Below are 24,392 nucleotides of genomic sequence, written 5' to 3' on the forward strand. Positions count from 1 at the left end.
GGAGTGAACAGAAACAAAAAGTGGTCACTAAGGCCTAGCCAAAGAAAAGAAGTTACCCACTGCTGTTTAAAATGGATATAATATCCCTACATAAGTATGCAATGGGTGCAAAACCATATTCTACACAACCTGAAGATTGGTAGAAAGTATTCGCATTCTAGTGACTCAGTAGAGGCACTTTTCATGGTCGAATATTTTTCGACTTAATTCATGGTCGAAATATTTTTCTCACTAATTCATGGTCGAATATTTTTCACTGTAATTAATCTGGAGATATCACCACATCACTTAACATTCATTCTACTAAATGATAAGAATTACAAAAACCTTTGTTTTATACTCTATAGAGTATAGAGCACATTATACTCTATTTGAAAAGTATACCTGATATATTTACCATGACTATTATTTTGTTTCAGGAAGAATAGAGAGCACTATATTTTAATGATGACATGAGTTGTACTAGAGTTGACTTGCTAAATTCCTTAAAGCTAAATCCTAAGATCTTAAAAGCAAGTAAAAGGATTTTCGTCAATGAATAAGACAGTGTGTTAAACATACCCTACCTAGTTGTCTGAGGACAAAGGGATAGGGGGATAGTGACATAGGAATCAACGTGGAAAGAAAGTTAATTTTTAGGGCTTCAAATAACATTTTTGAATTGAAGCGTTTCTTCTGGCTTTCAATATAAAGCATTTTGTGAATTCCTCCCCCCCCCATTTTTAACATTCACATCATCAAAAAAGAATTAGCTATGAAATAAAGTTACAACAAGGCACATAAATCTTAAGAGGTATATTCTACTTCTCTCCTACATTTCTTCTACATAAGGTACAAACCATTCATCTGAGGAAGAATTAAAAGGAATTATCCATAAGGTCAACAAAAAAATCTAGGAAGCCTCACAGTAGCTCAGTTAGAATCTTAATAAAAGATAAAAAGAGAGATAAACCCTCACCTTGCCTATTTAAGTACATATAAGAATGGGACTTATAATGCATACATTGACATTGACTAACTCATGGCTCCATGAGGTAATACTGCTCTCATACACGTATTATTTATCCACTGCATGTTACTTATCCTAACCTTTCAATTTAATTGAATCTAACAGAACCTATTAAATTCAGCCTGGTTGCATAAGATTATGACAGTAATTAATGAGTCAGATTTTTAAGTGAGTTGAAGATAAACTGCCTGGTTAAGAAGGCTTTTCCCTTTTGTTCCCCTGCTGTTTATTGAAATGGAAACTAGAATACCAATATTCTTAGGATTCGACTAAAAGTGTAATACTGACTTTTCCCTGTGTCTGAATTAAGTCAGGTTTGAAACTTGTTGGTTACTTGAATTCACACATAAATCAATACCAATTTGGTAAAATTTAAATGGCAATTTTCAAAATAATGCAACAGACTGACCCAATTTTACTCTCCCCTTTGGGAAGAAAAAAAAGCTGAACTACAGATTTATCTCAGGAATGACCTCTGAGGCAAGTCATATAATAAGCATTCATTTTATTTGTTCTTTTTTCCCCCATCCATTTTTTCTACCAAAAAAAGCAGACTATAAAATTTAAATCATATAAACATCAGAAGTTCTTAGAAATAGGCTGCTTGTTTTAGTTTAAAATGTTTGACTATCCTTTTAAAGTTTTCAAACTTCTCTCCCTCCACATAAGCAAGCTTTTACATTTACTATTCCCTGTTATTTGAAATAAAGTAAGCGTTTTATCGCTGTTGGGTGGTGGGTTGGGGGAGGGGGAAGTCATAGGATAGTTTTTGGCACAGATTTATTTAAAACAAATATTAAAAACTCCAGTTCCTCCTGAAAAGTAGTGAGGATGATATCTCACTACTCTTGTAAATATCAGGGTTTTTTTTTTTCCCACTGACACACAAGTGCACCTGAAAATACAAGTTGCATAGCAGTGATTACACAAACCTAGAAAAGGCATGCTCACAGCTGTTTGAAGAGTGAAAACTCAAAGTACACTTTATGGTAATGGTGTCAATGATGATTTTTAAATATATATGTATTGTCACTTGAGAAAAAGAAAGATCATTAAACAATTCGACTGTGAGAAACTCGGTGTTGAGTGGACCACGGTAAAGCTAAATTGTTTCAAATGTACATAACAAAAAAGTGTGGTGCATTCACCACTCTGAGGACACTAGTCATTGAATCAGAAAGATTATTTAACAGGTCTCCAGTTCTTAAGATCATTTATCCCAATACCTTAAATGATAACATTCTCTATTGAAATCAGACAAAAAGGCAGTAAAATATGGTTGAGCACAGGCATTCCACACAGTAGTTATGAGTTGCTCAAAAGAGTGGAGTTCTAAAATTTATTTTGATTTTCTTAAACTCACTCACTTGTGACCAATCTCATGTGCAATGGTAAAAGCTGAACCCAGGCCAATGTCTTCATTAATGCTGCAGCTCCTTTCAGGCTCACACATTCCAGCCACAGAGGCCAAGCCTGAATAAACAGAAGGAGACACAAAGGGTCAAGCCAAGGTGTTTCAGTCTTAAAAAGCCCATACTTATAAATGCCTGGATTCTTTTTAATAACCTCCATGCACAGAAGGAGCAGTTGGCAAAAGGTTAACTTTCTAGTCATTTGCAAAATCACTGGGGGGAGTTTCACTTTGCCGGCTAGACATTAATATTTTTTGAACTGCAGTCAGTGCTGGAAAATGTCTAGACTAGGGGTTAGATTTATAAATTTTACTTCTGGTAACTTGGGACCACCTAGTAACTTGAGCCAGAAGAGGGAATTCAAGAAAGCATTTCAATTTTAACATTCTTCAGGCTGTAGAAAGCAAAATATATCCACATTATTTTTCTAAAAAGATCTGTTTAAGTTTAGTGGGTTCATAAAAATATACAAGCAACTTTTTAGTTACCAAAAAAAGGGAATCCCAAATGGTTTTTAAAAATGACATTTTTATAAAAACAAAAATGAATGATTCAAAACAGAAAAAGAACTGTTAAAGATGGGAGGTTTTTGCATTTTTTTAATCTTCTGAAATTAGTCCTGCAAGTGATGCAACAATTTCTTTAAGTATTTTAATGGGCGGAAAGTCATCCACACATTCAGCGTGGTTCTCCCCTCTCTCATCCCCCTTAAATGCATTAGTTTTAGTAATAAAGCAAAAACTATGGTGTTAATTCACTGATTCTAGTGAAATGTTATATTACTCAAGGTATTCTTCCCTTCGGAATTTTAGTATGTAAAAGTTTTAATATTTATTTCCAAATGAATATCATGCTCTGTGATTAGTTCAAAACTTTAAAATAGTGCTGAGAAAAAAGAATTTTTGTGTGAAAGATATAATGTCATGTGTTATAAGGAAATAGATGCTAAGCCATACTTAACACACATATGTACTAAAGTTATTTAGAAGAAATTGAAGGAAAAGTAGGAAAAATATTTTATATGATAGTAGTCTACTATCAACACCCAGGTATTAATAATTACCTTCCCACCAAAAGTGATTTCAATCCAATTCAATTAATATTTATCGAATGCAATAAACAATGTTCTACGCTAGGTACAAAGTCCAGTTACGCTAATTTGGAACAGTAAAAGCTATTCAATTCATATTCTTACTGACAAGAAAGCTCTAGAAATTGTGTATTTTTGTATGCTCTAATATGAAATATCAACATTAATAACCACATTGGAAAAGAGCTGAGGTTAGTGTTGGATTTGCTGATAGACTGTTTGCTTTTCCTACTGATTTATGTTGCAGGGGGGGCAGGAGCTGGGGAGGAGGTGATTTTTGCCTCACAGAGTTAATAATAGCGATATCTTTGTTCTGCCCTTCCATTCACTTAGAGGTCTTGGGACTTGAAGAAGAGGAAGTAAAGAGGGACTAGTTGAGGCAGGATGACTTAATTTTTTTGGTTAATCAAAAATATTTAATGAATATTACTTCCAAATTCCACTGAGAGAAAAAGAGACAGAGAGAGGGAAAATACAAAAAAGTCTGCAGTACATTATCTGCCTTTAAGCTACTGGGTTCAACATGGTCCATGATATGGAAAAAACAAAGCCACTCTATTTGAATATTGTTTCTGTTTTGAGCTTTATGAAATTTGGTTTAAAAAATTACTAATATTTATTGTTAAATTAACATTACTTATATTTCCTGAAATCTATTATGCCATTATCCTTTTGTTGTTGTTGTTCTTTGGTATGTGCCATATGGCCCTATTTTTAATTGAGAATGCCAAATGACTCCCCAAGGTGTATTTGTAAGCACAGATTTACTTATGCATCTGATATAAAATTGTTAGCTCTACTAAAAGAACAACCTAAGAAAAAACATATCTGAGAAATAACTAGTTGTTGAAAGTATAAGGTAAATCTTAACTAAAATAAAAGACTAATTTAGATGCTAATGTATTTTTCACAACTTCCCACCATTTTTTCTATTCCTGTAAAACTGAAGCTGTCAAAGTTCTTATGTGTGATTGTGTTAATAGGGGTTTGATGACTATTCGGGTCATTTAGATTTCCTCAGTTTGATGGCCACAGTTTGCACCCTGAAATCTACTTAGCCAGGTTACAATTGGTCACCAGCAGTACTAAGCAAGAAAATATCCAAGAGTCAGCATGAAAACCAATATGAAAGTTACCAGAAAGACCACTCAAAAAGAAAAAACCTGATCAACTGTGCTGATAATATATTTTCCACATATTAAAATCAACACATGTATAAACAACACAATTCATTCAGTTTTCAGTATAAGAAATAGTATAAAAATAAGTTATAATGGTTTATAATTTGAAAAATAATTTATATTAGGATTGAAAATACACTGACATGTATCCAAGTATTAAAATATTGATTCTGGAAATTAATAAACTATCCCAACGTATTAGGCAGTGTTATTATTCATGTCCCAATGAAGACCATATCTCAGTGTAAATAAACTACCTTCAAAAAGCAGAATAGAATATGTATAGATACATACATATGCATATAGCTATACATATATATTTCCTCAAAATAAACACACTAGAGAATACAAGCTAGAGCTTGCACCTTCTTTGAAACTTGGTGAATATTACACCTAAAATTGATTAAGCACTTAGTAACTGCTTATGGAGTATGTACAATACAGGGAATAAGTTAAACAGTATAATTTCTACATTAAACAACACCAGTTCATTTCTATAGTAAACGCCTTTATATTTCCTTAAATGACTTAAAAAATATCCTTGCAGCATAAGGGCAGATATTACTCCTACATCACAGATAAGGAAATTAAGGAACAAAGAGCTAAATAAACTGTAAAAGGTAGTAATGCACTGAAACTGTCAAAGCCAGTTGTTGGTTTTCAGCTCAGGTTCCCTTCCTTTGGATTATTGTTGGTCTTGTTAACCTAAAACACTGTGAAGAAAATCTTTTTGATGTGCGCTCTCTCAGCAAAGAGTTCTTTCTCTGTGTTATGATTTTAACCAGCAAACTTCTCCACCATAATACTTGTCATCGGCAAATTGGGATTTCTCCTTTTGCTGTAAATCCTGAGGGAAATGAGGAAGGAGAAGCTTGGGAAGGCAGGTAAAATCATCAAGAGAAATTTTAATTTTTGAAGAGATGTTTCACACTGACCTCTCCAGGACCTCTACTTTAAATTTGATCATCCCCAAATTCTCATGAGGCGCATAGGAACAGAATTCATAACTATTCCTTTACAGATAAGAAAAGTGAGACTTGTCAGAGAATCTAGAGAATTCACCTTCAGTTGCTTAACTTCTGAGTCTGTAAAAAGCCTCTATGACTCTAAAAAAACCCCACCATATAAAAGCCTCCTGCTTTTACTTAAAATAATTCTAGTTGCTTAACAATTTAGTCTACTTGAAAGCTACCATTTTCCCCCATTTGTATTTGCAGTTAACTTTTAACCACTACAAAGTTATACTCCGCAACAAAATGATTTTTTAATTTCTAGAATACTATAGAACTGCTTTAAAAAAAAACAAGTGATATATGGGAAGCACAAGAAAGATAATTCTGTCCTCTCTCTCCACCTCTGGCTGTAATATTTTACAAAATTTGTTTTATTCTGTTCAGGTAATAAAATTTTCCAATAATATCTTTATTTATGAAGATATAATCCTTCCACAAAATTGGACCAAAAGAAGTACTGTTCTTAATGACTCTCCATGAAGTATCCCCTAAGTTTTTTTTCCCTTTCCTTCCTGGACTCAGATTTGAAGTTGCTGGTTGCTTTAATTTGCTCTCAAACTCCTTAGTAGTTTTGGAAAATACATTACAGAGATGGATTATATGAAAATGAGTGGTAACTTTTGATTTATTATTACTGTTTGATGATTTTTGAATCACCTCCTAAGCTGTTTTCAATCATCATTCTACTTGTTTCCTAGTAAGTGACATAAACACAAAGGTCAGGTTTACCAGTTTATAGGAATAATTTCAGATGTGGCAGAAAAGAAAATTACCAAATTAATAATAATAAAAAATAAAGCCATTGGACCAAAAAGACAATCTGAACTATCCTCCCTTTATAAAAAACTTACCCAGTGTTCCACAGGGCTTATTTTTATAAGTGCAGATATCATATCTATAGAGGAGAAAAAAGAGAAATGAAATTTGTAATCTGATCAAATTTGTAAAATATTTTTGTATATTCATCACATTTCTTTCATGGAGCTCTGGTTGTCAGACCACAATCAGCGCAATTATGAGCAGCCAGCTGGAGTGTCGGCATTTTCAGCACTCTGGGGGACAAGCCAGCTGCACTATACTCACAGCCTCTGGCTGCAAGCCAATGGGACACCTGCCAGTAAGAAAGAAAGGTTAAAGTGGATTTTTGTAATTGCAAGTTCCATAAAACCATCTACCATACTGTTTTGAAGCTAGAATAGCTTGTCTGCAGATTGCTACTGCTTCTACAAAAAGCAAATGGGTGGCTTTTTATTCCCAATATCTTTTGGACCTGCTGGAATATTTTTTTATTATAGCCACAGACTATATTTTATACTTCTGAGCTATAAGCAATATTTGGAGTTCCTTTAACACAGGTTCTTGTTTAAAAATAAATTAGGGGACTTCCCTGGTGGCACAGTGGTTAAGAACCCACCTGACAATGCAGGGGACACAGGTTCAAGCCCTGGTCCAGGAAGATCCCACATGCCACGGAGCAACAAAGCCAGTGCGCCACAACTACTGCTCCTGTGCTCTAGAGCCCGTGAGCCACAACTACTGAAGCCCGCACGTCTAGAGCCCGTGCTCCACAACAAGAGAGGCCACTGCAATGAGAAGCCCGCACACCGCAACGAAGAGTAGCCCCCGCTCACCGCTACTAGAGAAAGCCTGTGCGCAGCAACGAAGACCCAACGCAGCCCAGAATAAAATATAAATAATTAATTTTTAAAAATAAAAATAAACTAGGGCAATACAGCAACGGGAATAAAATTGATATCACACAGTTTTCCTAGTTGTATACCAGCAATTTAGTGTGGTTAAAACACAAATATTTTACAAACAGCTAAATAATTAGCTCAATAGAAAGCTTTCCTAATGATGGTCAGATACTTATTCTAATGCTGTACTATATTATAACTCAATACAAAAGATGGAATCCATAATGTTGCATATTTTAAAATATATTACATTTAGAATGCTAAACAGTATTGATGTGGACATTTATTTTTAGTATTTTTATAATATCTTTGTAAACTAATCTCTAAAATCAAAAGTATTCAAAGTTCTAAAGTGAGAATAAAGTTAAAAAGACTGAACATTTTTATTTGCCTACAATTTATGCTACAAATGAAAAGAGTTTCAGGAAAAATTTCACCAACTAAATGAAAATCCAGGTGGTAAAAGTTTTTTTTAAAATTGTATATAAATAATGGTTAGTCCATAGTACTAGAGGAAGGCGTTAATACTTAATCCCATTCTTGTTCATCATATCGAAACTTATTTTCAAGAAACAAATATACCAGCATACCACTGGTTATTCTCATTAAAATCCCTAGAGACTCCCTTTGCCTATTTTTGATTTTCAAAATCTTCACCTTGTTCACTTTACATTTGAGAAAAGGGATTTCTTCTCCTCTTGCATACCATTCTCTTCTGACCATTCACATATTCATCCCCTCTCTTCTCTTGTAATTGGAAACCACAGGATTGCAGTATCTGGTACACTCTTGAATATAAGATAGAGAGGGTACTTGGTGTACTTACCAAAACACCAGAAAGTATATTCTGGATGTCACAACCAATTTATCTTGTGATTATATGTGTAATGCCTATGACATTACATGGACAGAACCCATACCAGCAGTCTTCAACAAAATGTAAAAAAACGCCTTCTCATGGGTAATGCAGATTTAAATGTTTAAACGGAGCCTACTTCCAAATCCTCAATTTCCATATGTACCCGTTCCTAAAATTGATTTGCCTGAGGATGCACCTGCAAGTCACCAGCATTCTGTCCCTCTTTCGACTTCCACAATCATCCTGTTTCTACTTTACAAAAAAGAAAGCATACTTCTCACCCATCCCAAACTTTGCTATGGTGTCTTGTTCCCCACCCACCCCTGTGAGTAAAAGTCTCCAGAGCATAATGCAAAGGGATAATTCAAGAGTGCATTGGGGGAAAACCAAGATGGTGGATGAGTAGGAAGACGTGGAGTTCATCTCTCTCCACAAATGCATTAAGAATACATCTACAGATGGAACAATTCTCACAGAACACTGGCTGGACACTAGCAGAAGACCTTGGACACTGGAAAGGACAAGAAAGATCCCCACACAACTGGGTAGGATGAAAGAAAGAAGGGAAAAAGAAGAGGAGAGGCAGCGGAACGGGATCTGTACCCCTGGGGGGAGCTAAAGCAGAGGAGAGGGTCCCGCATCCGGGGAAATCCCCTCACTGACGGGGAAATCAGTTGGGACAGAAGGGGAGCATCTGAGGCTGTTGGAGGAGGATGAAACGGCTTGTCTGTGACAGATAGGACAGAGTGAGAACTACACAGCTGGTCCTGTGCGCCCCAGACTGGGACGTGTGTCTGCTGGTGCACACGGGGGGCTGGGGGAGGCGTTAAGAGCTGGAACATGCGGACTGAAGAGCAAACCTGGGGGCAAAGCTGCTGTTGACTGCGAGGACACAGCCTGAGGGGACAGGAGGGAGGAAATCCGCAACCAGGAATGCTTGTGGAGGAAGCCCAGACTGCCATAGAAGCAAGGCGCCACTGTTGACTGATGTGCAGGGGCTGGAGCCGCCATTGCAGCCTCTCTCTTCCCACGCGCCGGCCACCTGTCCCGCCACGCACAAAGAAAAGCCCCCAACAGGGCTGGCCTTCTCATGCCTGCCACCAGGCGCTACAAAAGGCCCCCACCAGAGCTGACCTTCTCACGCCAGCCGCCAGGCACTAGGAAACGCTCCCACTAGGGCCAGATCTCTTGTGCTTGTGGCCACCGGCTTTCCCGTGCACCTGTCGCCACCGGGGCCCCCGTGACCCAGGAATTTGTGCCACCTCTGAGCCCTGTCCTCACCGGGGCAGACCCGAATGCTCCAGGGCAGCCTTTGGAGCAGACTTCTGTGGGTAGCCCACATACAGAGGTGGGACTAAAACCACAGCTGAGCCCCAGGGGCGGAGCAACTAAGGAAGAGGAACAAATGAAGCACCGGACAAAGGATCATCAGTCTCCAAAATATACAGACAGCTCATGCAGCTCAATATCAAAAAAACAAACGACCCAGTCAAAAAATGGGCAGAAGACCTAAATAGACATTTCTCCAAGGAAGACATACAGATGGCCAAGAGGCACATAAAAAGATGCTCAACATCACTAATTATTAGAGAAATGTAAATCAAAACTACAATAGATATCACCTCACACCAGTGAGAATGGCCATCATCACAAAAACCACAAACAATAAATGCTGGAGAGGGTGTGGAGAAAAGGGAACCCTCTTGCACTGTTGGTGGGAATGTAAATTGATACAGCCACTATGGAGAACAGTATGGAGGTTCCACAAAAAACTAAAAATAGAACTACCATATGACCCAGCAATCCCACTACTGGACATAGACCCAGAGAAAACCATAGTTCAAAAAGACACATGCACCCCAATGTTCACTGCAGCACTATTTACAATAGCCAGGACATGGAAGCAACCTAAGTGTCCATTGACAGATGACTGGATAAAGAAGATGTGGCATATATATACAATGGAATATTACTCAGCCATAAAAAGGAACAAATTGGGTCATTTGTAGAGACATGGATGGACCTAGAGACTGTCATACAGAATAAAGTAAGTCAGAAAGAGAAAAACAAACATTGTATATTAATGCATATATGGGGAATCTGAAAACATTGGTATAGACCATCTTATTTACAAAGCAGAAATACAGACACAGACGTAGAGAACAAACGTATGGATGCCAAGGGGGAAAGAGGGGTGTGTGATGAATTGGGAGACACATATATACTATTGATACTATGTATAAAATAGATAACTAATGAGAACCTACTGTATAGCACAGGGAACTCTACTCAATGCTCTGTGGTGACCTAAATGGGAAGGAAATCCAAAAAAGAGGGGATACCTGTATACGTATAGCTGATTCACTTTGCTGTACGATAGAAACTAACACAACATTGTAAAGCAACTATACTCCAATAAAAATTAAAAAAAAAAAAAGAATGCATTGATCCTGGAGGATAATCCTTTATGAGCAAAGCAAGAAAAATTGAAGGGGATGACACTTGTTTTATCCTGGGAAGACCTGGGGTCTGTCAGTATGATTGTTTATAAAGCAATCTATATACCTATCTCATATTTAGAATTCAGAAGTGAGACGGTTGTCATGGAGTGTATTAACAGGCTGATTTGACCTAAAAAATGAGGTCAGGCTAGTTATTGACTGATAGTAAGTCTGACTTAGCTAAGTAGTTTGGCAACAAGGAATGATTTAGCCGGTCAGATTTCATGCAGACATTTTTCATGATTGAATGAAATAGGCAGCTCCAACGTTTTGACAAAATTTATTTAAAGCATATACCCAATATATAATATGTTTTTAGCTATAGTCTCTGTAGCTACTTAAACTTGTGATAAAAAGTATTTTATTTTACTTATTTTTTTCTTTTCAACTCACTGCTTTTATTTATTTATTCATTAATATCTTTATTGGAGTATAATTGTTTTACAATGTTGTGTTAGTTCCTGCTGTGCAACAAAGTGAATCAGCTATATGTATACATATATCCCCATATCCCCTCCCTCTTGAGCCTCCCTCCCATCCTCCCTATCCCACCCCTCTAGGTCATCACAAAGCGTCAAGCTGATCTCCCTGTGCTATGCGGCAGCTTCCCACTAGCCACACATATTACATTTGGTAGTGTATGTATGTCAATGCTACTCTCTCACTTTGTCCCAGCTTCCCCTCCCCATCCCCCCACCCCGTGACCTCAAGTCCGTTCTCTATGCCTGCATCTTTATTCCTGCCCTGCCACTAGTTTCATCAGTACCATTGATAAAAAGTATTTTAGATATCAGCTTTAATATACACAAAGTGGTACATCATTTTAAAAAATTATTTTAGGAGGCAAATTAAGCAAAAAATTTGAAAAGCACAGATAAATACAACTTATATTTCCACCTCAAAGCAGTCCTTTCTCATCTCCTTTCCTTGTTCTCATTTTGCCTACACCCTTTATATTATACTCATGATGAATATTATTTCATTCTGTCACGACTGCAAAATACCTACACAAAGGCTAAAGCCACCAACAAATAATACAAGCTAAAGCATCTTAGACTAGGATAATTCTATTTGCATTTTCTTCAGCTTTCTCCAATCCTGTAATATACCTATAGAGTTCTCCATAAGCCATTCTATAGGGAAAAGACGGGATTTCCTAGTGCCTTCTTCATTCAATTCACACTGTATCCTTCTCTATTCTATACTCACAGAGAGCAGTTATGATCTATGCTTCACCTTTAATACCAAGTACTAAAGAGCAACATTTTTACATTCATTCTTTCTTATACAGATGTACTGAGCATTTATCACATGCCCAGGTATAGTGCCATATACTAGAACCTAAAGATGAATCAGTAAGTTGTAGTCTATTTGGGAAAAGACACATAAGCAGATAAGTTACAAAATAATGTGAAAACACGATTAAATAAAATAAATGTAAAAAAAGTTAAACTTAACACAACAGAGCCAATACTTATTAGCTATTATAATTATTATCACAGTCAAGTTATATACAAAATACTATGGAAATACAGATGAAGGAATGATTCTACAATAGAAAACTAGGAAACAGATTCATATATAACATAACATCTGAAACAGATTTTAAAGGCGTAGCCAGATAAAATAAAAAAGGAAAGGGTATGGCATATATGGGGAACTATGAAAAGTTCAGAGAGGCTGAAACATTGAACATATAGGGTAAAATAGCAGAATACAAACTTGGAGAGTTGGTGTGGGAAGGAGGGCTATTAACTACCTTGAATGCCAAACCAGATTTGTTTTTTCCTACAGGCAAAAGAAACTTAGAAAATAAGTTTGCATAGTAGGAAAGGTTTTTTTTTAAGTATGTTTATATGAATGTGCATACAGATTAAGTCTGTACACAGATAAATGTCTGGGAGCTTAACGGTGGGTAGGTGAGAAGGAGGTGGGAGAGTAGGGAGAATATAATGATTTCTACTCTATTATATAAATTTCTATATAGCTAATGTTTAATCAGAAAGCGTTTCACCTGTGCTGGCCTCTGATGATCAACACAAGAGATAGTTTATAGCTAGTCTAATTAATGTTTAATAAATGTTGAAAATGTGTTTTTCATTGAAGAAAAAAATTAATGGTGTTCCAGATCTGTAGGTTTGCCAAAAGATTTCAGAAGCACTCTACTGCTCTTTATGAACACCTATAAGAATTCAGCAAACATTGTAGGCTTACAATACACTTAGGTAAAGCTTCTGAGACTTGTGTGTCCGCTCATTGGTTTGGAAGATCATGGTGCCAGCTGACAACTATAAGGGTAACAGAATTCTGTCCCTAAAATATGTTCACGCACACACTGAGTGCATTTTTTCACGCAAAGTATTGTCAGAGCACCGAAATTACAACTGAAATGTCATCCAACTTATAAAATAAGGAGTATGAACTATTTTGTGCCTCCTTGTTTATTTAATAAATATTTGTATGTTTAATGAAATTTGATCTAAAACTCCCCTTCATTACAATAGATAACAACACTCACTCACCAAACCCTCAGAGTATGCCTGATCATATTCACTTAGGTCAATTTGAAACAATAAAAATTCCTGATTGATGGAAGGAAGAGGTGATACAGTAATAAGAAAAATATTTACATGTAGCTATATCTATCATGATACATACTTCTAAAAGACTACATTGAATTTCCACTTCAACACAGAATTGATTAACACAAATATTTTTCCATTCCTTGATTGTGTGTGCTTGTTCAACATTGTGTTATCTGTACATAACAAAATGTTCAGCGTAAGTGCAAGGTAATCATTTGAGACATTTTTTTAAAATTAAAAATTGCTTTAATTCCATTACTTCCATACTTTTATAAACTTATTCTTTCACATTTTACCTTTTTAAATGTGTTTTTTATGTTATTTCATATTCCATCCATTTTCCCATAAATATTTTTCCTTCTTTTTCATGCATATATTTCTGAATCTTTCCTTTCCTACAAATATTCTCTTTGCCCCATATTGCTACAGATGATAAGAATCTTGGTGAGTTATCTAATTCAAGCTATGCTACGCTTAAACCAGGACTTCTCAAATTAGGCCAAGGATGAACCAGCTTATTTCAGCTTCTATATATATCCCTCAATCTTCTCACATCTAACCTCTAAACATCATTTTTCCACATTATGCCATGATAATCCTCACAAACTTCACACTGCACCCATTTCTTTCTCGTGATTTTCTCATTTTTACCTCGCATCAAATTCACTCTATACTCTATCAACTCTTCTCTGCCATATTATGGTTTTGCCTTATTTTCCTCCAATCCTGAGCCACTTCGGGAAAAACTGCCAAGAAAAAAAGTGCAAGGAATCTTGCTTTAACCCAAAGATATAATCTGTGTGCTTTTAGGATTTACCTTGCTGCCACATAAATTGAAGAAAGAAGAGACAGAGGAAAAGGAGTTTCCCATTACCCACTCTCAGCACCCTTTAAACAAATCGTCTCTACTAAATCTTGACCAACCCAGATGTGGCAGGAGCACCAAAACTTGGGCCTTTGGTCTAAACTACAGGCTAGGCTAAGAAGTACACTGGCATCCTAAGTAGTGAGAGAAAAGCTGAAATGTGATTTAAAAAGGTTCTCTGGATTCTGAAAAACAGCACTTTATCACTGTGGTACTTTTCTCTTTGTTTTCTTTTCATGAAAGAATAATAAAGGGCTCAGTCAAGGTAGGTGAAAAAGAGCTAAGAAACGTGATCATGGGGATTCTATGTAAAGCCAGATACATAAAGGAAATCAGGGTTCCTTTTGGGTGAGTAGATGAATGCATACATTGTCATTTCCTTACCCTAAATTCATATGGTTGAATTTTGAGCAAGATCAAAACCAGAGTTGGCTAAATATGTTCCTATAACATTGGTATACTTTTCTGCTGTGGATACTTTCAGCTATTGAATCTCCTAATCACTTTGGCTAGGCATGGCTATCAGAAGAAACTGACCAAAACACATGATGAAGCTCCATTTTAAGGTCTGCAAAATATAGCACTACCTTACAATGATGAAATACCTAGATGGGTTCTTCAAACCTTTTCCAAAAACTACATTCCATTCTTATGTAAGAGAAATGATCATTGCAAAGAAGCATTCCTTTCAAAGATTTACTTTTGAAAATGGAATGAGTTAAAATCTAAACTTTGAGTCTCATTTGTTTAACACTGAGTCACAGACTAACTTCCAAACAGAATGTCCTATGTACTGTGCTGTCTCATTTTGTTCTCTTAGATGTGGTGGTGAAAGCCAAGTGATAGTGACACAGCACTTTTCAGCTTTCTTTACATGTACTGATACAAAACACGACCTCAGTTCTAAAGACAATTGTAATAAAATAATGAGAAAAATTATTTTAACCCAATATGTGTGAGAATGTACACTACTTTTTATGATAAATGAAAAAGATTTAAGACCACCTGCCTTAGTTTGGGCTGCTATAACAGAATGTCATAGACTGGGTGGCTTAAATGACAGATATTTATTTCTCATCGTTTTGGAGGCTGGGAATTCCAACATCAAGGTGGCCAAAGATTCACTGTCTGGTGAGAGCCCACTTCCTAGCTTGTACACAGCTGGCTTTTCCTTGTGTGTGCACATGGCCTTTGATTGGTGCTTGCTCATGAAGAGAGAGAAAGCTCTGGTGTCTTTTCTTCTTCTTATAATGGCACTAATAGCATCATGAGGACTCTACCCTCATGACCTCAACTAAATCTAATTACTTCACAAAGGCCTCACTCCCAAATACCATCACACTGGGGATTAGGACTTCAACATTGGAATTGGGGGGGTGGAGGGGACAAATGTTCACTCCATAACATTTGACTCCTACCCCCCAGATTCACGTACAAATTCACGTCCTTCTCACGTACAAAATACATTCATTCTATCCCAACAGCCTCAAAAGTCTTAATTCATTCCAGTACCAACTTTAAAGTCCAGAGTCTTACCTAAATATCATCTAAATCAGATATGGGTGAGACTCTATGTATAACTCATCCTGAGGCGAAATTCCTTTTCAGTTGTGAACTTTTGAAACCAGAAAAGCTATGTGTTTCCAAATGGAGGATTAGGCATAGAATAAATGTTCCCATCCCAAAAGGGAGAAATCAGAAGGAAGAAAGGGGTGATGGGTCCCAAATAAGTCCAAAACCTAGCAAGGCAAATGCCATTAAATTTTAAGGCTTGAGAATAATCCTCTTTGGTATGACGTTCTCCCCTCTAGAACCACTGGGGTGGTGGCATCACCCCATGGCTTTATGAGGTGGCCTCTCCCCTTCAGCTTGGCAGAGGCTGCCCACCTGGCTTCACCCACTCTGCTTCTATGAGGGCCCTCCCATGCAGCTCTGCAGGGCAATGGCCCTGCCCTTTGAAACCAGGGTAGAAGTAGTCTTGCCTCCCAGGCTGCATAGTCTAGGGCTGTGGTGGGAGTAGTAGCCCTGCTGATCTCTGAATTGTCTTTGGGGTCCTTCTTCCCTTTTCTTAAAGGATAATGCATGTTCACAGCCTTCCTTCATTACATCCTATTTTCTCTGTTCCCTTTTGTCCCAGCTGGCAGTGTTTTTCCTGGTATAATCCCATCTCTATTCCTGACTGTTTAGATGGCTGATTAGGTCTGTAGTTCATATCCACGCTACTCTCCCTATTAAATGGTCCGTCAGCCACACATTTAGTGTTCTCTTTTGAACACACTTCCTCACTTTTTGCAATTTGGATAGGATGAGGATTTTCCAAATCTTAAAGTGCCAGTTCCTTTTTAGCTTAATAATTCCTTCTTCATTTCTCTCTTCTTGCATTTTGCTATAAGCGGTCAGGAGGAACCAAGGCCCTCTTTCAATGCTTTGCTTAGAAATCTCCTCAGCTAAATATCCAATTTCATCGCTCACAAGTTCTACGTTCCACAAAATACTAGAACACAAACATAATTTGGCCAAGTTTTTTGCCACTTTATGACAAGTTTCAACAAGGTTCACCTTTTCTCCATTGTCCAGTAACCCTCATTTCTGACAGAGATATCGCCAAAATGGTCTATCTGTATTTTTATCAACATTCTGCTCATGATTATTTGTGTATTCTCTAAGAACATGGAAGCTTTTTCTACAACTCTTCTCTTTTCTTTCTGAGCTCTCACCATAATCGTCTTTAAAAAGTCCTCTCACAGCAATCTTAGGTTCTTCTAGCAGGCATCTCAAAACTTTTTCAGTCTCTACTCACTATCCAGTTTCAAACCTTCCACGCTTCTAAGTATTTGTTACAGGAGTACCCCGCTTCTCAGTACCAATTGCTGAATTAGTCAGCTTGGGCTGCTATAACAAAATACCATAGACTGGGTGGCTTAATCAACAAATATTGATTTCTCATATTTCTGGAGCTACGAAGTCCAAGATGAAGGTGCTGGCAGATCCTTTGTCTGGTGAAGGCCCTCTTGCTCACTTGCAGACAGCCACCTCTTTGCTGTACCCTCACACGGCAGAGAGAGAGGGGGTTCTGGTCTTGTTGTCTTCTTATAGGGGCACCAATTCCATCATGGGGGCTCTACCCTCAAAACCTCATCTAAATCTAATTACTCCTGAAGGTCTTAACCTCCTAATACTATAACATTGGGGGTTAAGATTATAACATATGCATTTTAGGCAACCACATTCAGTCCACAACACTACTTTAAACAGCGAATTTGATTCACTTTATGAACTTCACAAGTTACATTTTTTGTAATACTCATCTCTTTATCCAAATGACATTAATTATCTTGGAAAAGTTACTTGCTGATATTTTTGAACCCTTAAAACCCAAGACCACCCATATGTATATTATCTGATGAAGTAACATATTTATTATTATTATGTGACTATATTATATAATACTTCTCAAAGATATGTCAGGGTTATTTGCTTAATAAATATTAGATATATTTAGCTACTAGTTCTTGTCTTATGTCAGAGGCTACCAGTGTTTCTGCTCATGGAATGAATTAAAGATTTACCATAGATTGTAAAACATAGCCCTGGCTATTCACATGATAATATGAATTTTCCATTCATCCTACTAGGGTTTTTCTATTAGAAAGCATAGAGATAGTTAGCAAAGAATGCCTTTGCCCTTGCAAAACTGTCCCAAGCCATTGCAAAATGTTGATCTGACAAGACTGAAATTTTCGTATCTAAGTTATAAAAGCCTACCAACACAGGATGTTCATTCCTTTACGATCATCAGTAGCCTCAATTCAACAGATTATCATTTTTGTCCTCTGGGCCTATCTGCAATAGTATTTCAATCCTTTTCCATCTCCTGGTTAACTGATTAACTTTCTCCTTGATTGTTTTGTCACTAAATCATGATATATTCTTTACAATGAATAAATTGTTTCTATATTTCTACACATTCACCAAAATGGGATATTACGTTGTTTGCATCCTGTCTTTTAGCCAACAATATATTTTGAGCATCTTTCTATGTCAGTAAAGAAATATGCACATCATTTTAATGACTTTATCAAATTCTACTGTAACAAAATTTAAACAATGCCCTATTGTTGAAAACTTAAATGGTTTCCAAGTTTTCACTGATATAAACTTAATCACAATGAACATCACTATAATTTTGCACATTTATCTGATAATATTTTCATATTAAAATCCTAGAAGAGAAACACATTTAAGGATTATCATTCATATTGTAATGATCTCACCATTGCCCACTTCAATAACCTTATGTCCACCTCTCTCCCCTCTCTGCAATCTCAAGTAGCATTTACCTTCTTTTGGTTTCCTGAACATACCATATTTCCTTCCATTTCATGAACTTTGACCTTACTCTTACCTCTATCTGAAACACTTTTCTACCAACCCTACTCTCTTTGCTAGGTTACTCCTACTAATCTTTCAGATTCCTAGTCAATGCACTTCCTCAAGGAAGTCTTCCATGACTAGATGAAGTTCCCCTAATCAATACTTGTCGAACTCCCTAAATTTTTCCTTCATAGCTCTTATCAGACTGGTACTTTCATGTATGTGTCTTTCCCACTAGACTGAAAATTCTTTGAGATTAGGGACTGGGCTGTTTTGCTCACTACTGTATCCCAGCACCCAGCACAATGCCTGGAGCACAATAGGTATTCAGTGTTTATAGAATTAATGCCCTCTAGAAAAGTTATATCAATTTATTCTACCACAATCCTATTTCCTGATACCCTTGTCACCAGTTAATGAGAAGAAAGTTATTTTAGGGTATTGAAACAAAATTAAATAATGAAGTTCTTTTCTTTTTTTTTTATAAATGTATGTATTTATTTTTGGCTGTGTTGGGTCTTCGTTGCTGCACGCGGGCTTTCTCTGGTTGCGGCGAGCGGGGGCCACTCTTCATTGCGGTTCCCGGGCTTCTCACTGTGGTGGCTTCTCTTGTTGCAGAGCACGGGCTCTAGGTGCGCGGGCTTCAGTAGTTGTGGCTCGCAGTAGTTGTGGCTCGCAGGCTCCGTAGTTGTGGCTCGCAGGATCTAGAGCGCAGGCTCAGTAGTTGTGGTGCACGGGCTTCGTTGCTCCATGGCATATGGGATCTTCCCGGACCAGGGCTCGAACCCGTGTTTCACTGCATTGGCAGGCGGATTCTTAACCACTGCGCCACCAGGCAAGCCCAAATGAAGCTCTTGTGTGTTTGTCAGGGAAGCAGAAATTTTTTAAAGGTACATTTAATATAGCATTGTCTTGGTAAGTAGATAATGGAATAAGTTTGATTCATTAAAAATTTATCTGCTAAAAGATTCTCTCATATTAATAAATTTAAAAACTAAACCACTTTTACAACAAATATTTACTGAGAGCTTACCATGTGTTGGGATAAGGAAAAACACGGACAGGACTAACTTACTCTTCATCTGAAGATGCTTAGAAACTTTTCTAAGATCAGTAAAGGTTTAATCAGGCATCATTAGAAAGAGAAAATCTTTTCACTCTTTTACACCACTGGAGTACAATTTATTGGACTCAACTTTATTCATTTTAGTTATTTTTGTGCCCTCCTTTTCCTTTGTTCTTTCACAAGAACTGGATAACCTTTTCTCAGGGTAGCTGTATTCATCTTTTGAGCTCCAACTCTACTTATAACACCCTAATTTATATCCTTAAGTATCCCTTGTTGGGGTGAATGCAAATATCTTTTATCCAACTCTACCTTATATGTAGCTTATTATTCCTAACGCATAACTCTGCTCATGCCATTCTCCCACTCAAAAATTCAACTCTCTCCAAAAATCTAAACACTGTAGCTTGGAGTTCAAGAACCCTCAAAAATCTCAATTTACCTTTCTAGAATTATCTTTTACTTCTCCCTATATTTGTCTTTTATTCTAGCTAAATTTGACTGGTGGTGCAGTGGTTAAGAATCCGCCTGACAATTCAGGAGACACAGGTTCAATCCCTGGTCTGGGAAGATCCCACATGTCACACAGCAACTAAGCCCGTGAGCCACAACTATTGAGCCTGTGCTCTAGAGCCCGTGAGCCACAACTACTGAGCCCGCACACCACAACTACTGAAACTTGTGTGCCCTAGAGCCCACGTGCCACAACTACTGGGCCCATGTGCCGCAACTACTGAAGCCTGCATGCCTAGAGCCCATGCTCTGCAACGGAAGCCACCGCAATGAGAAGCCCATGTACCACAACAAAGAGTAGCCCCCGCTTGCTGCAACTATAGAAAGCCTGCATGCAGCAATGAAGACCCAACACAGCCAAAAAAAAAAAAGAAATTGGCTATATACTCACCATTGTCTAAAAAGGCCCTCATCTTTCTCACGTCCCACACTTTGATCATGCAATATCCTCCTCCATTTATACTGTGAAATTCTAGACATCATTTAGGCTCAGTTCCAATATCTCATCCTTCATTATGCCTGAATTGACCTATTCCTTCTCTAATTATTACAGCATTCTGTGTTTCATAGTGTTGTTTTATATCACAGTTTCTTGTATAAACTTCATTTTCCTCCCAAATACTCTCATCGGTATTTAGGGGATATAATAAAATCTGTACCCCCCCCCAAAAAAAAGAGAGAGAGAAAGAGAACAAAATATAATGACTATGACAGTTTGATGGGTTTCTTATCCTTGGGATATTTATATTTCTCATTGTAAAATTATTAAGTGGTCCTCAGATTATGATTAAGCTTTTCATGTAGTTTAGCAACAAAGAAGAAAAGTACTGATTATGTTAACTTGTACAGTTTAGTCCACTGTCAGGCCTATTTGTCACTGTAAATTAATAGTGAATAGTGAATGGGGCATTTTTATTCCATATAGACCAGTTTCAAAAGTTTGGTTAATTGTATGTCTTTAAAAGTGGATTTGAATGATAACAAAAATCAGATTTTTAAATCTCCAAGGTTAAGGGCCAGGTTCTAGAGTATACTAAATTCACCTAATTAATAAATGCTACCCTGAGTTATATATTTTCTTCTTTAGGGAGTAAATAAGAATCTCAATATTCCCTCACAGCTGTAGGAACAAACACATCATGTACTTTTAATATTAAAATATTTTCAACCATCACAGCACCTAGAACAAAAATGGATAAGATTGTTGAATAAAAAAAAGGTTCGTTTTCTAAAAAGAATAAAATAATTAATAGGTTGCTCTTTGGTTAGAAAACAAATTACCTGCCTATAAAAAAATACAGCTTCGGTCTTCCCTGGTGGCGCAGTGGTTGAGAGTCCGCCTGCCGATGCAGGGGACGCGGGCTCGTGCCCCGGTCCGGGAAGATCCCACATGCCGCGGGGCGGCTAGGCCCGTGAGCCATGGCCGCTGAGCCTGCGCGTCCAGAGCCTGTGCTCCGCAACGGGAGAGGCCACAACAGTGAGAGGCCCGCGTACCGCAAAAATAAAAAAATTTAAAAATAAAACAGCTTCATTTAGTATTAAAAATTAATTTTGACATCACATAGAATGGAAATGCTTTATAAACAATGTAAAATTGATCAGTCCATTTTATATTATTTATAATATAAGGACAGTTTATACAAATAACTTTACACACTTACTACATATAAAAAGTTTTTCTTTCTAAATTTTTACTGTAGCATCCTTTTAGTTTTACAGAACATGGTAGACCACAAGAGCTCTTTGCCTTAAAATAAAGTACATAGCTTATTTTGTCTTTTTCCTCAAAAACCTCAAAACCAAAGAAGCTATTTAAAGCAAAAAAAGGAAAAACATAATATACATGTAAAGCACTGCTCAATAGGGAGAAGAATTTTTCTGTTGTTAGTATACGGGTCTTTTAAAGCTAGCCACAAGCAACCAATAGTCTAGTTCTGTTTGTCAGTACTTTAGTAGTTGATTTTCAAAGATAAATAATTTTTATTTGTGGTCAGTAAACTATTTAACAACATTGATTTTGAAAGACTGACTGTGTTTCCAAAATGCATATGAACAGGCTGCTCTTAGAAAAAAACACCACCACAGCATCTTAACATTTGTAAATATGTATATAAAATAGAAATATAACTTAAAACTTCAACATAATCATTTCTCTCTTTTATTGATATTCACCATCAAACCAATGAACAGTTGTTTGTATTCTAAAACATGGTCTAGTTAAAGAAAGTGGGGAAAGAGGTCATATTGACTATCCTTCTGATTTAATGGAACATCATACTACACTGTCTTATTAACAGAATTGATTATAACTTGAATTACGTTACCTCTATCAAGTCAACTAGACATATTTTCCATAAGGACTGATCATAAGTCAGAATTAACCGTTAATTTTCCTCAGTCAGAAAAAGACAATGGGGCTTCCCTGGTGGCGCAGTGGTTGAGAGTCCGCCTGCCGATGCAGGGGACGCAGGTTTGTGTCCCGGTCTGGGAGGATCCCGCATGCCGGGGAGCGGCTGGGCCCATGAGCCATGGCCACTGAGCCTGCGCGTCCGGAGCCTGTGCTCCGCAACGGGAGGGGCCACAGCAGCGAGAGGCCCGCGTATCGCAAAAAAAAAAAAAAAAAAAAAAAAGAAAAAGAGAATGAAAAAAATGCAGGTTTACTTAATGAGCTACTATGATCATAAATGCCTCAAATGCCCTTTGAGCAGTCTGATGTAATCACTTAGGATCCAGTGTTACAAAAGATTTCACATGTCCCATAGTCACTGATTTTAACATTGTATGTGTAAAAATTTCCTCATACCTAACTAAATCCTTCATGACACAGGTTAAATTGATTTCTTCTTGTTTGACCTTCAGTGAAGATTGAGACCATCTGTTCTCCATCCTTTACACATAAATACCTCTAAGTCTTCTCTAGAATAATAATCACTGATACTTTAAAATTTTTCTTTTAGGTTTCTTTTTCAACCCTTTAATCATCTTTGTGGTCCTCCTCTGAACTTCCTCCAAGTTCTCCATGTCCTTCTTTAGCAGTAGAGCCCAGAACTAGAAACAATACTCTCAAAAGGGTCTGACCAGTGGCAAGTACAATGGGAAAATAATCTCAAGTTACCCACATTCTTGATTTTTATTTATATGACCTTACATTGTGTTTGCTTTAACCACCACACTACATTGTTAACTCATAATAATCTTATTATTCCTTTATTACTGAGGGGCCTTCCAACTTTACTTAAGTATAGTCAGTTACCCTCTGGAGTTTATGATATTCTTCCTCTCTAATCATATTGCTTCATATCTGTACCCTACCATATTTATTTATCCTATTTTCTAATCAATATTCCAATTTGCTGAATTATTTTAGTCTAACACCACTTTCTACTCTGATATAGTAAGGTATTGATGTCTCTTGCCGTATTTCTCGCCAATTCCAATTTGCAATCATTTATTAAGAATATTAGGGCTTCTCTGATGGCACAGTGGTTGAGAGTCCGCCTGCCGATGCAGGGGACACGGGTTCGTGCCCCGGTCCAGGAAGATCCCACATGCCGCGGAGCGGCTAGGCCTGTGAGCCATGGCCGCTGAGCCTGCGCGTCCGGAGCCTGTGCTCCGCAACGGGAGAGGCCACAACAGTGAGAGGCCCGCGTACCACACAAAAAAAAAAAAAGAATATTAGAATAAGTGATCATTACATGTCTATAAGAGGGGATTAAGTGTTCTGAAAAAAAAATTGAATGCCAGCATTTATCATCTGAAAAAGTATGATTATGGAGACCTTGTTAAATTTGCTCCATCACCTTCAGGTTACTAGCCCAGCACTGTCTGTCTCAGGGGCTAGAGGGTAGAAGATATGAAAAACCAAAATGCTTTCATAATTTCAAAAGGTCTCAAAGAGCTAGATTAAAATTTTCCCAATATACTGATCAGTTTCTTTTGTAGAAAACAATAAAAAGCTTGCAGAATCACAATACATTATAATTATTTGGGTTACCTTGCTCTACTAGGCAGGCCTTCCATTCTGTCATTAACTGAACAAGATTTGTTTGAACCAAAGTTTACTGATAAATACCAAAAAACGTACTTTCATAATGACCTTATTACATGTTGATCTATTTCAGATAAAATACCAAGAATATTGAATTGACCTGGTTTCCACTGGGTAGGAACTTATTAAGATGGAAGTATTTATAGCCAGATAAAATCTATCAAGTCACCTATTGCTAT

The 24,392-nt window shown here is 37.1% G+C and overlaps 1 protein-coding gene across 1 annotated transcript in view; it reads right to left on the reverse strand.

The window, feature by feature from the left end:
- ADAMTS6 (ADAM metallopeptidase with thrombospondin type 1 motif 6) overlaps positions 1 to 24,392 on the reverse strand; it is a 264,059-nt gene that overhangs the window by 156,633 nt on the left and 83,034 nt on the right. Inside the window, exons 7-8 of the mRNA XM_082652300.1 lie at positions 6,557 to 6,600; positions 2,377 to 2,482 (exon numbers count right to left, since the gene is read on the reverse strand). Of these exons, the coding sequence (XP_082508426.1) occupies positions 2,377 to 2,482; positions 6,557 to 6,600 (150 nt within the window). The remainder of the gene's footprint in view (positions 1 to 2,376; positions 2,483 to 6,556; positions 6,601 to 24,392) is intronic.

The sequence above is a fragment of the Grampus griseus genome (genome assembly GCF_964374135.1).
Source record: "Grampus griseus genome assembly, chromosome: 3".
Lineage (NCBI taxonomy): Eukaryota > Metazoa > Chordata > Mammalia > Artiodactyla > Delphinidae > Grampus > Grampus griseus.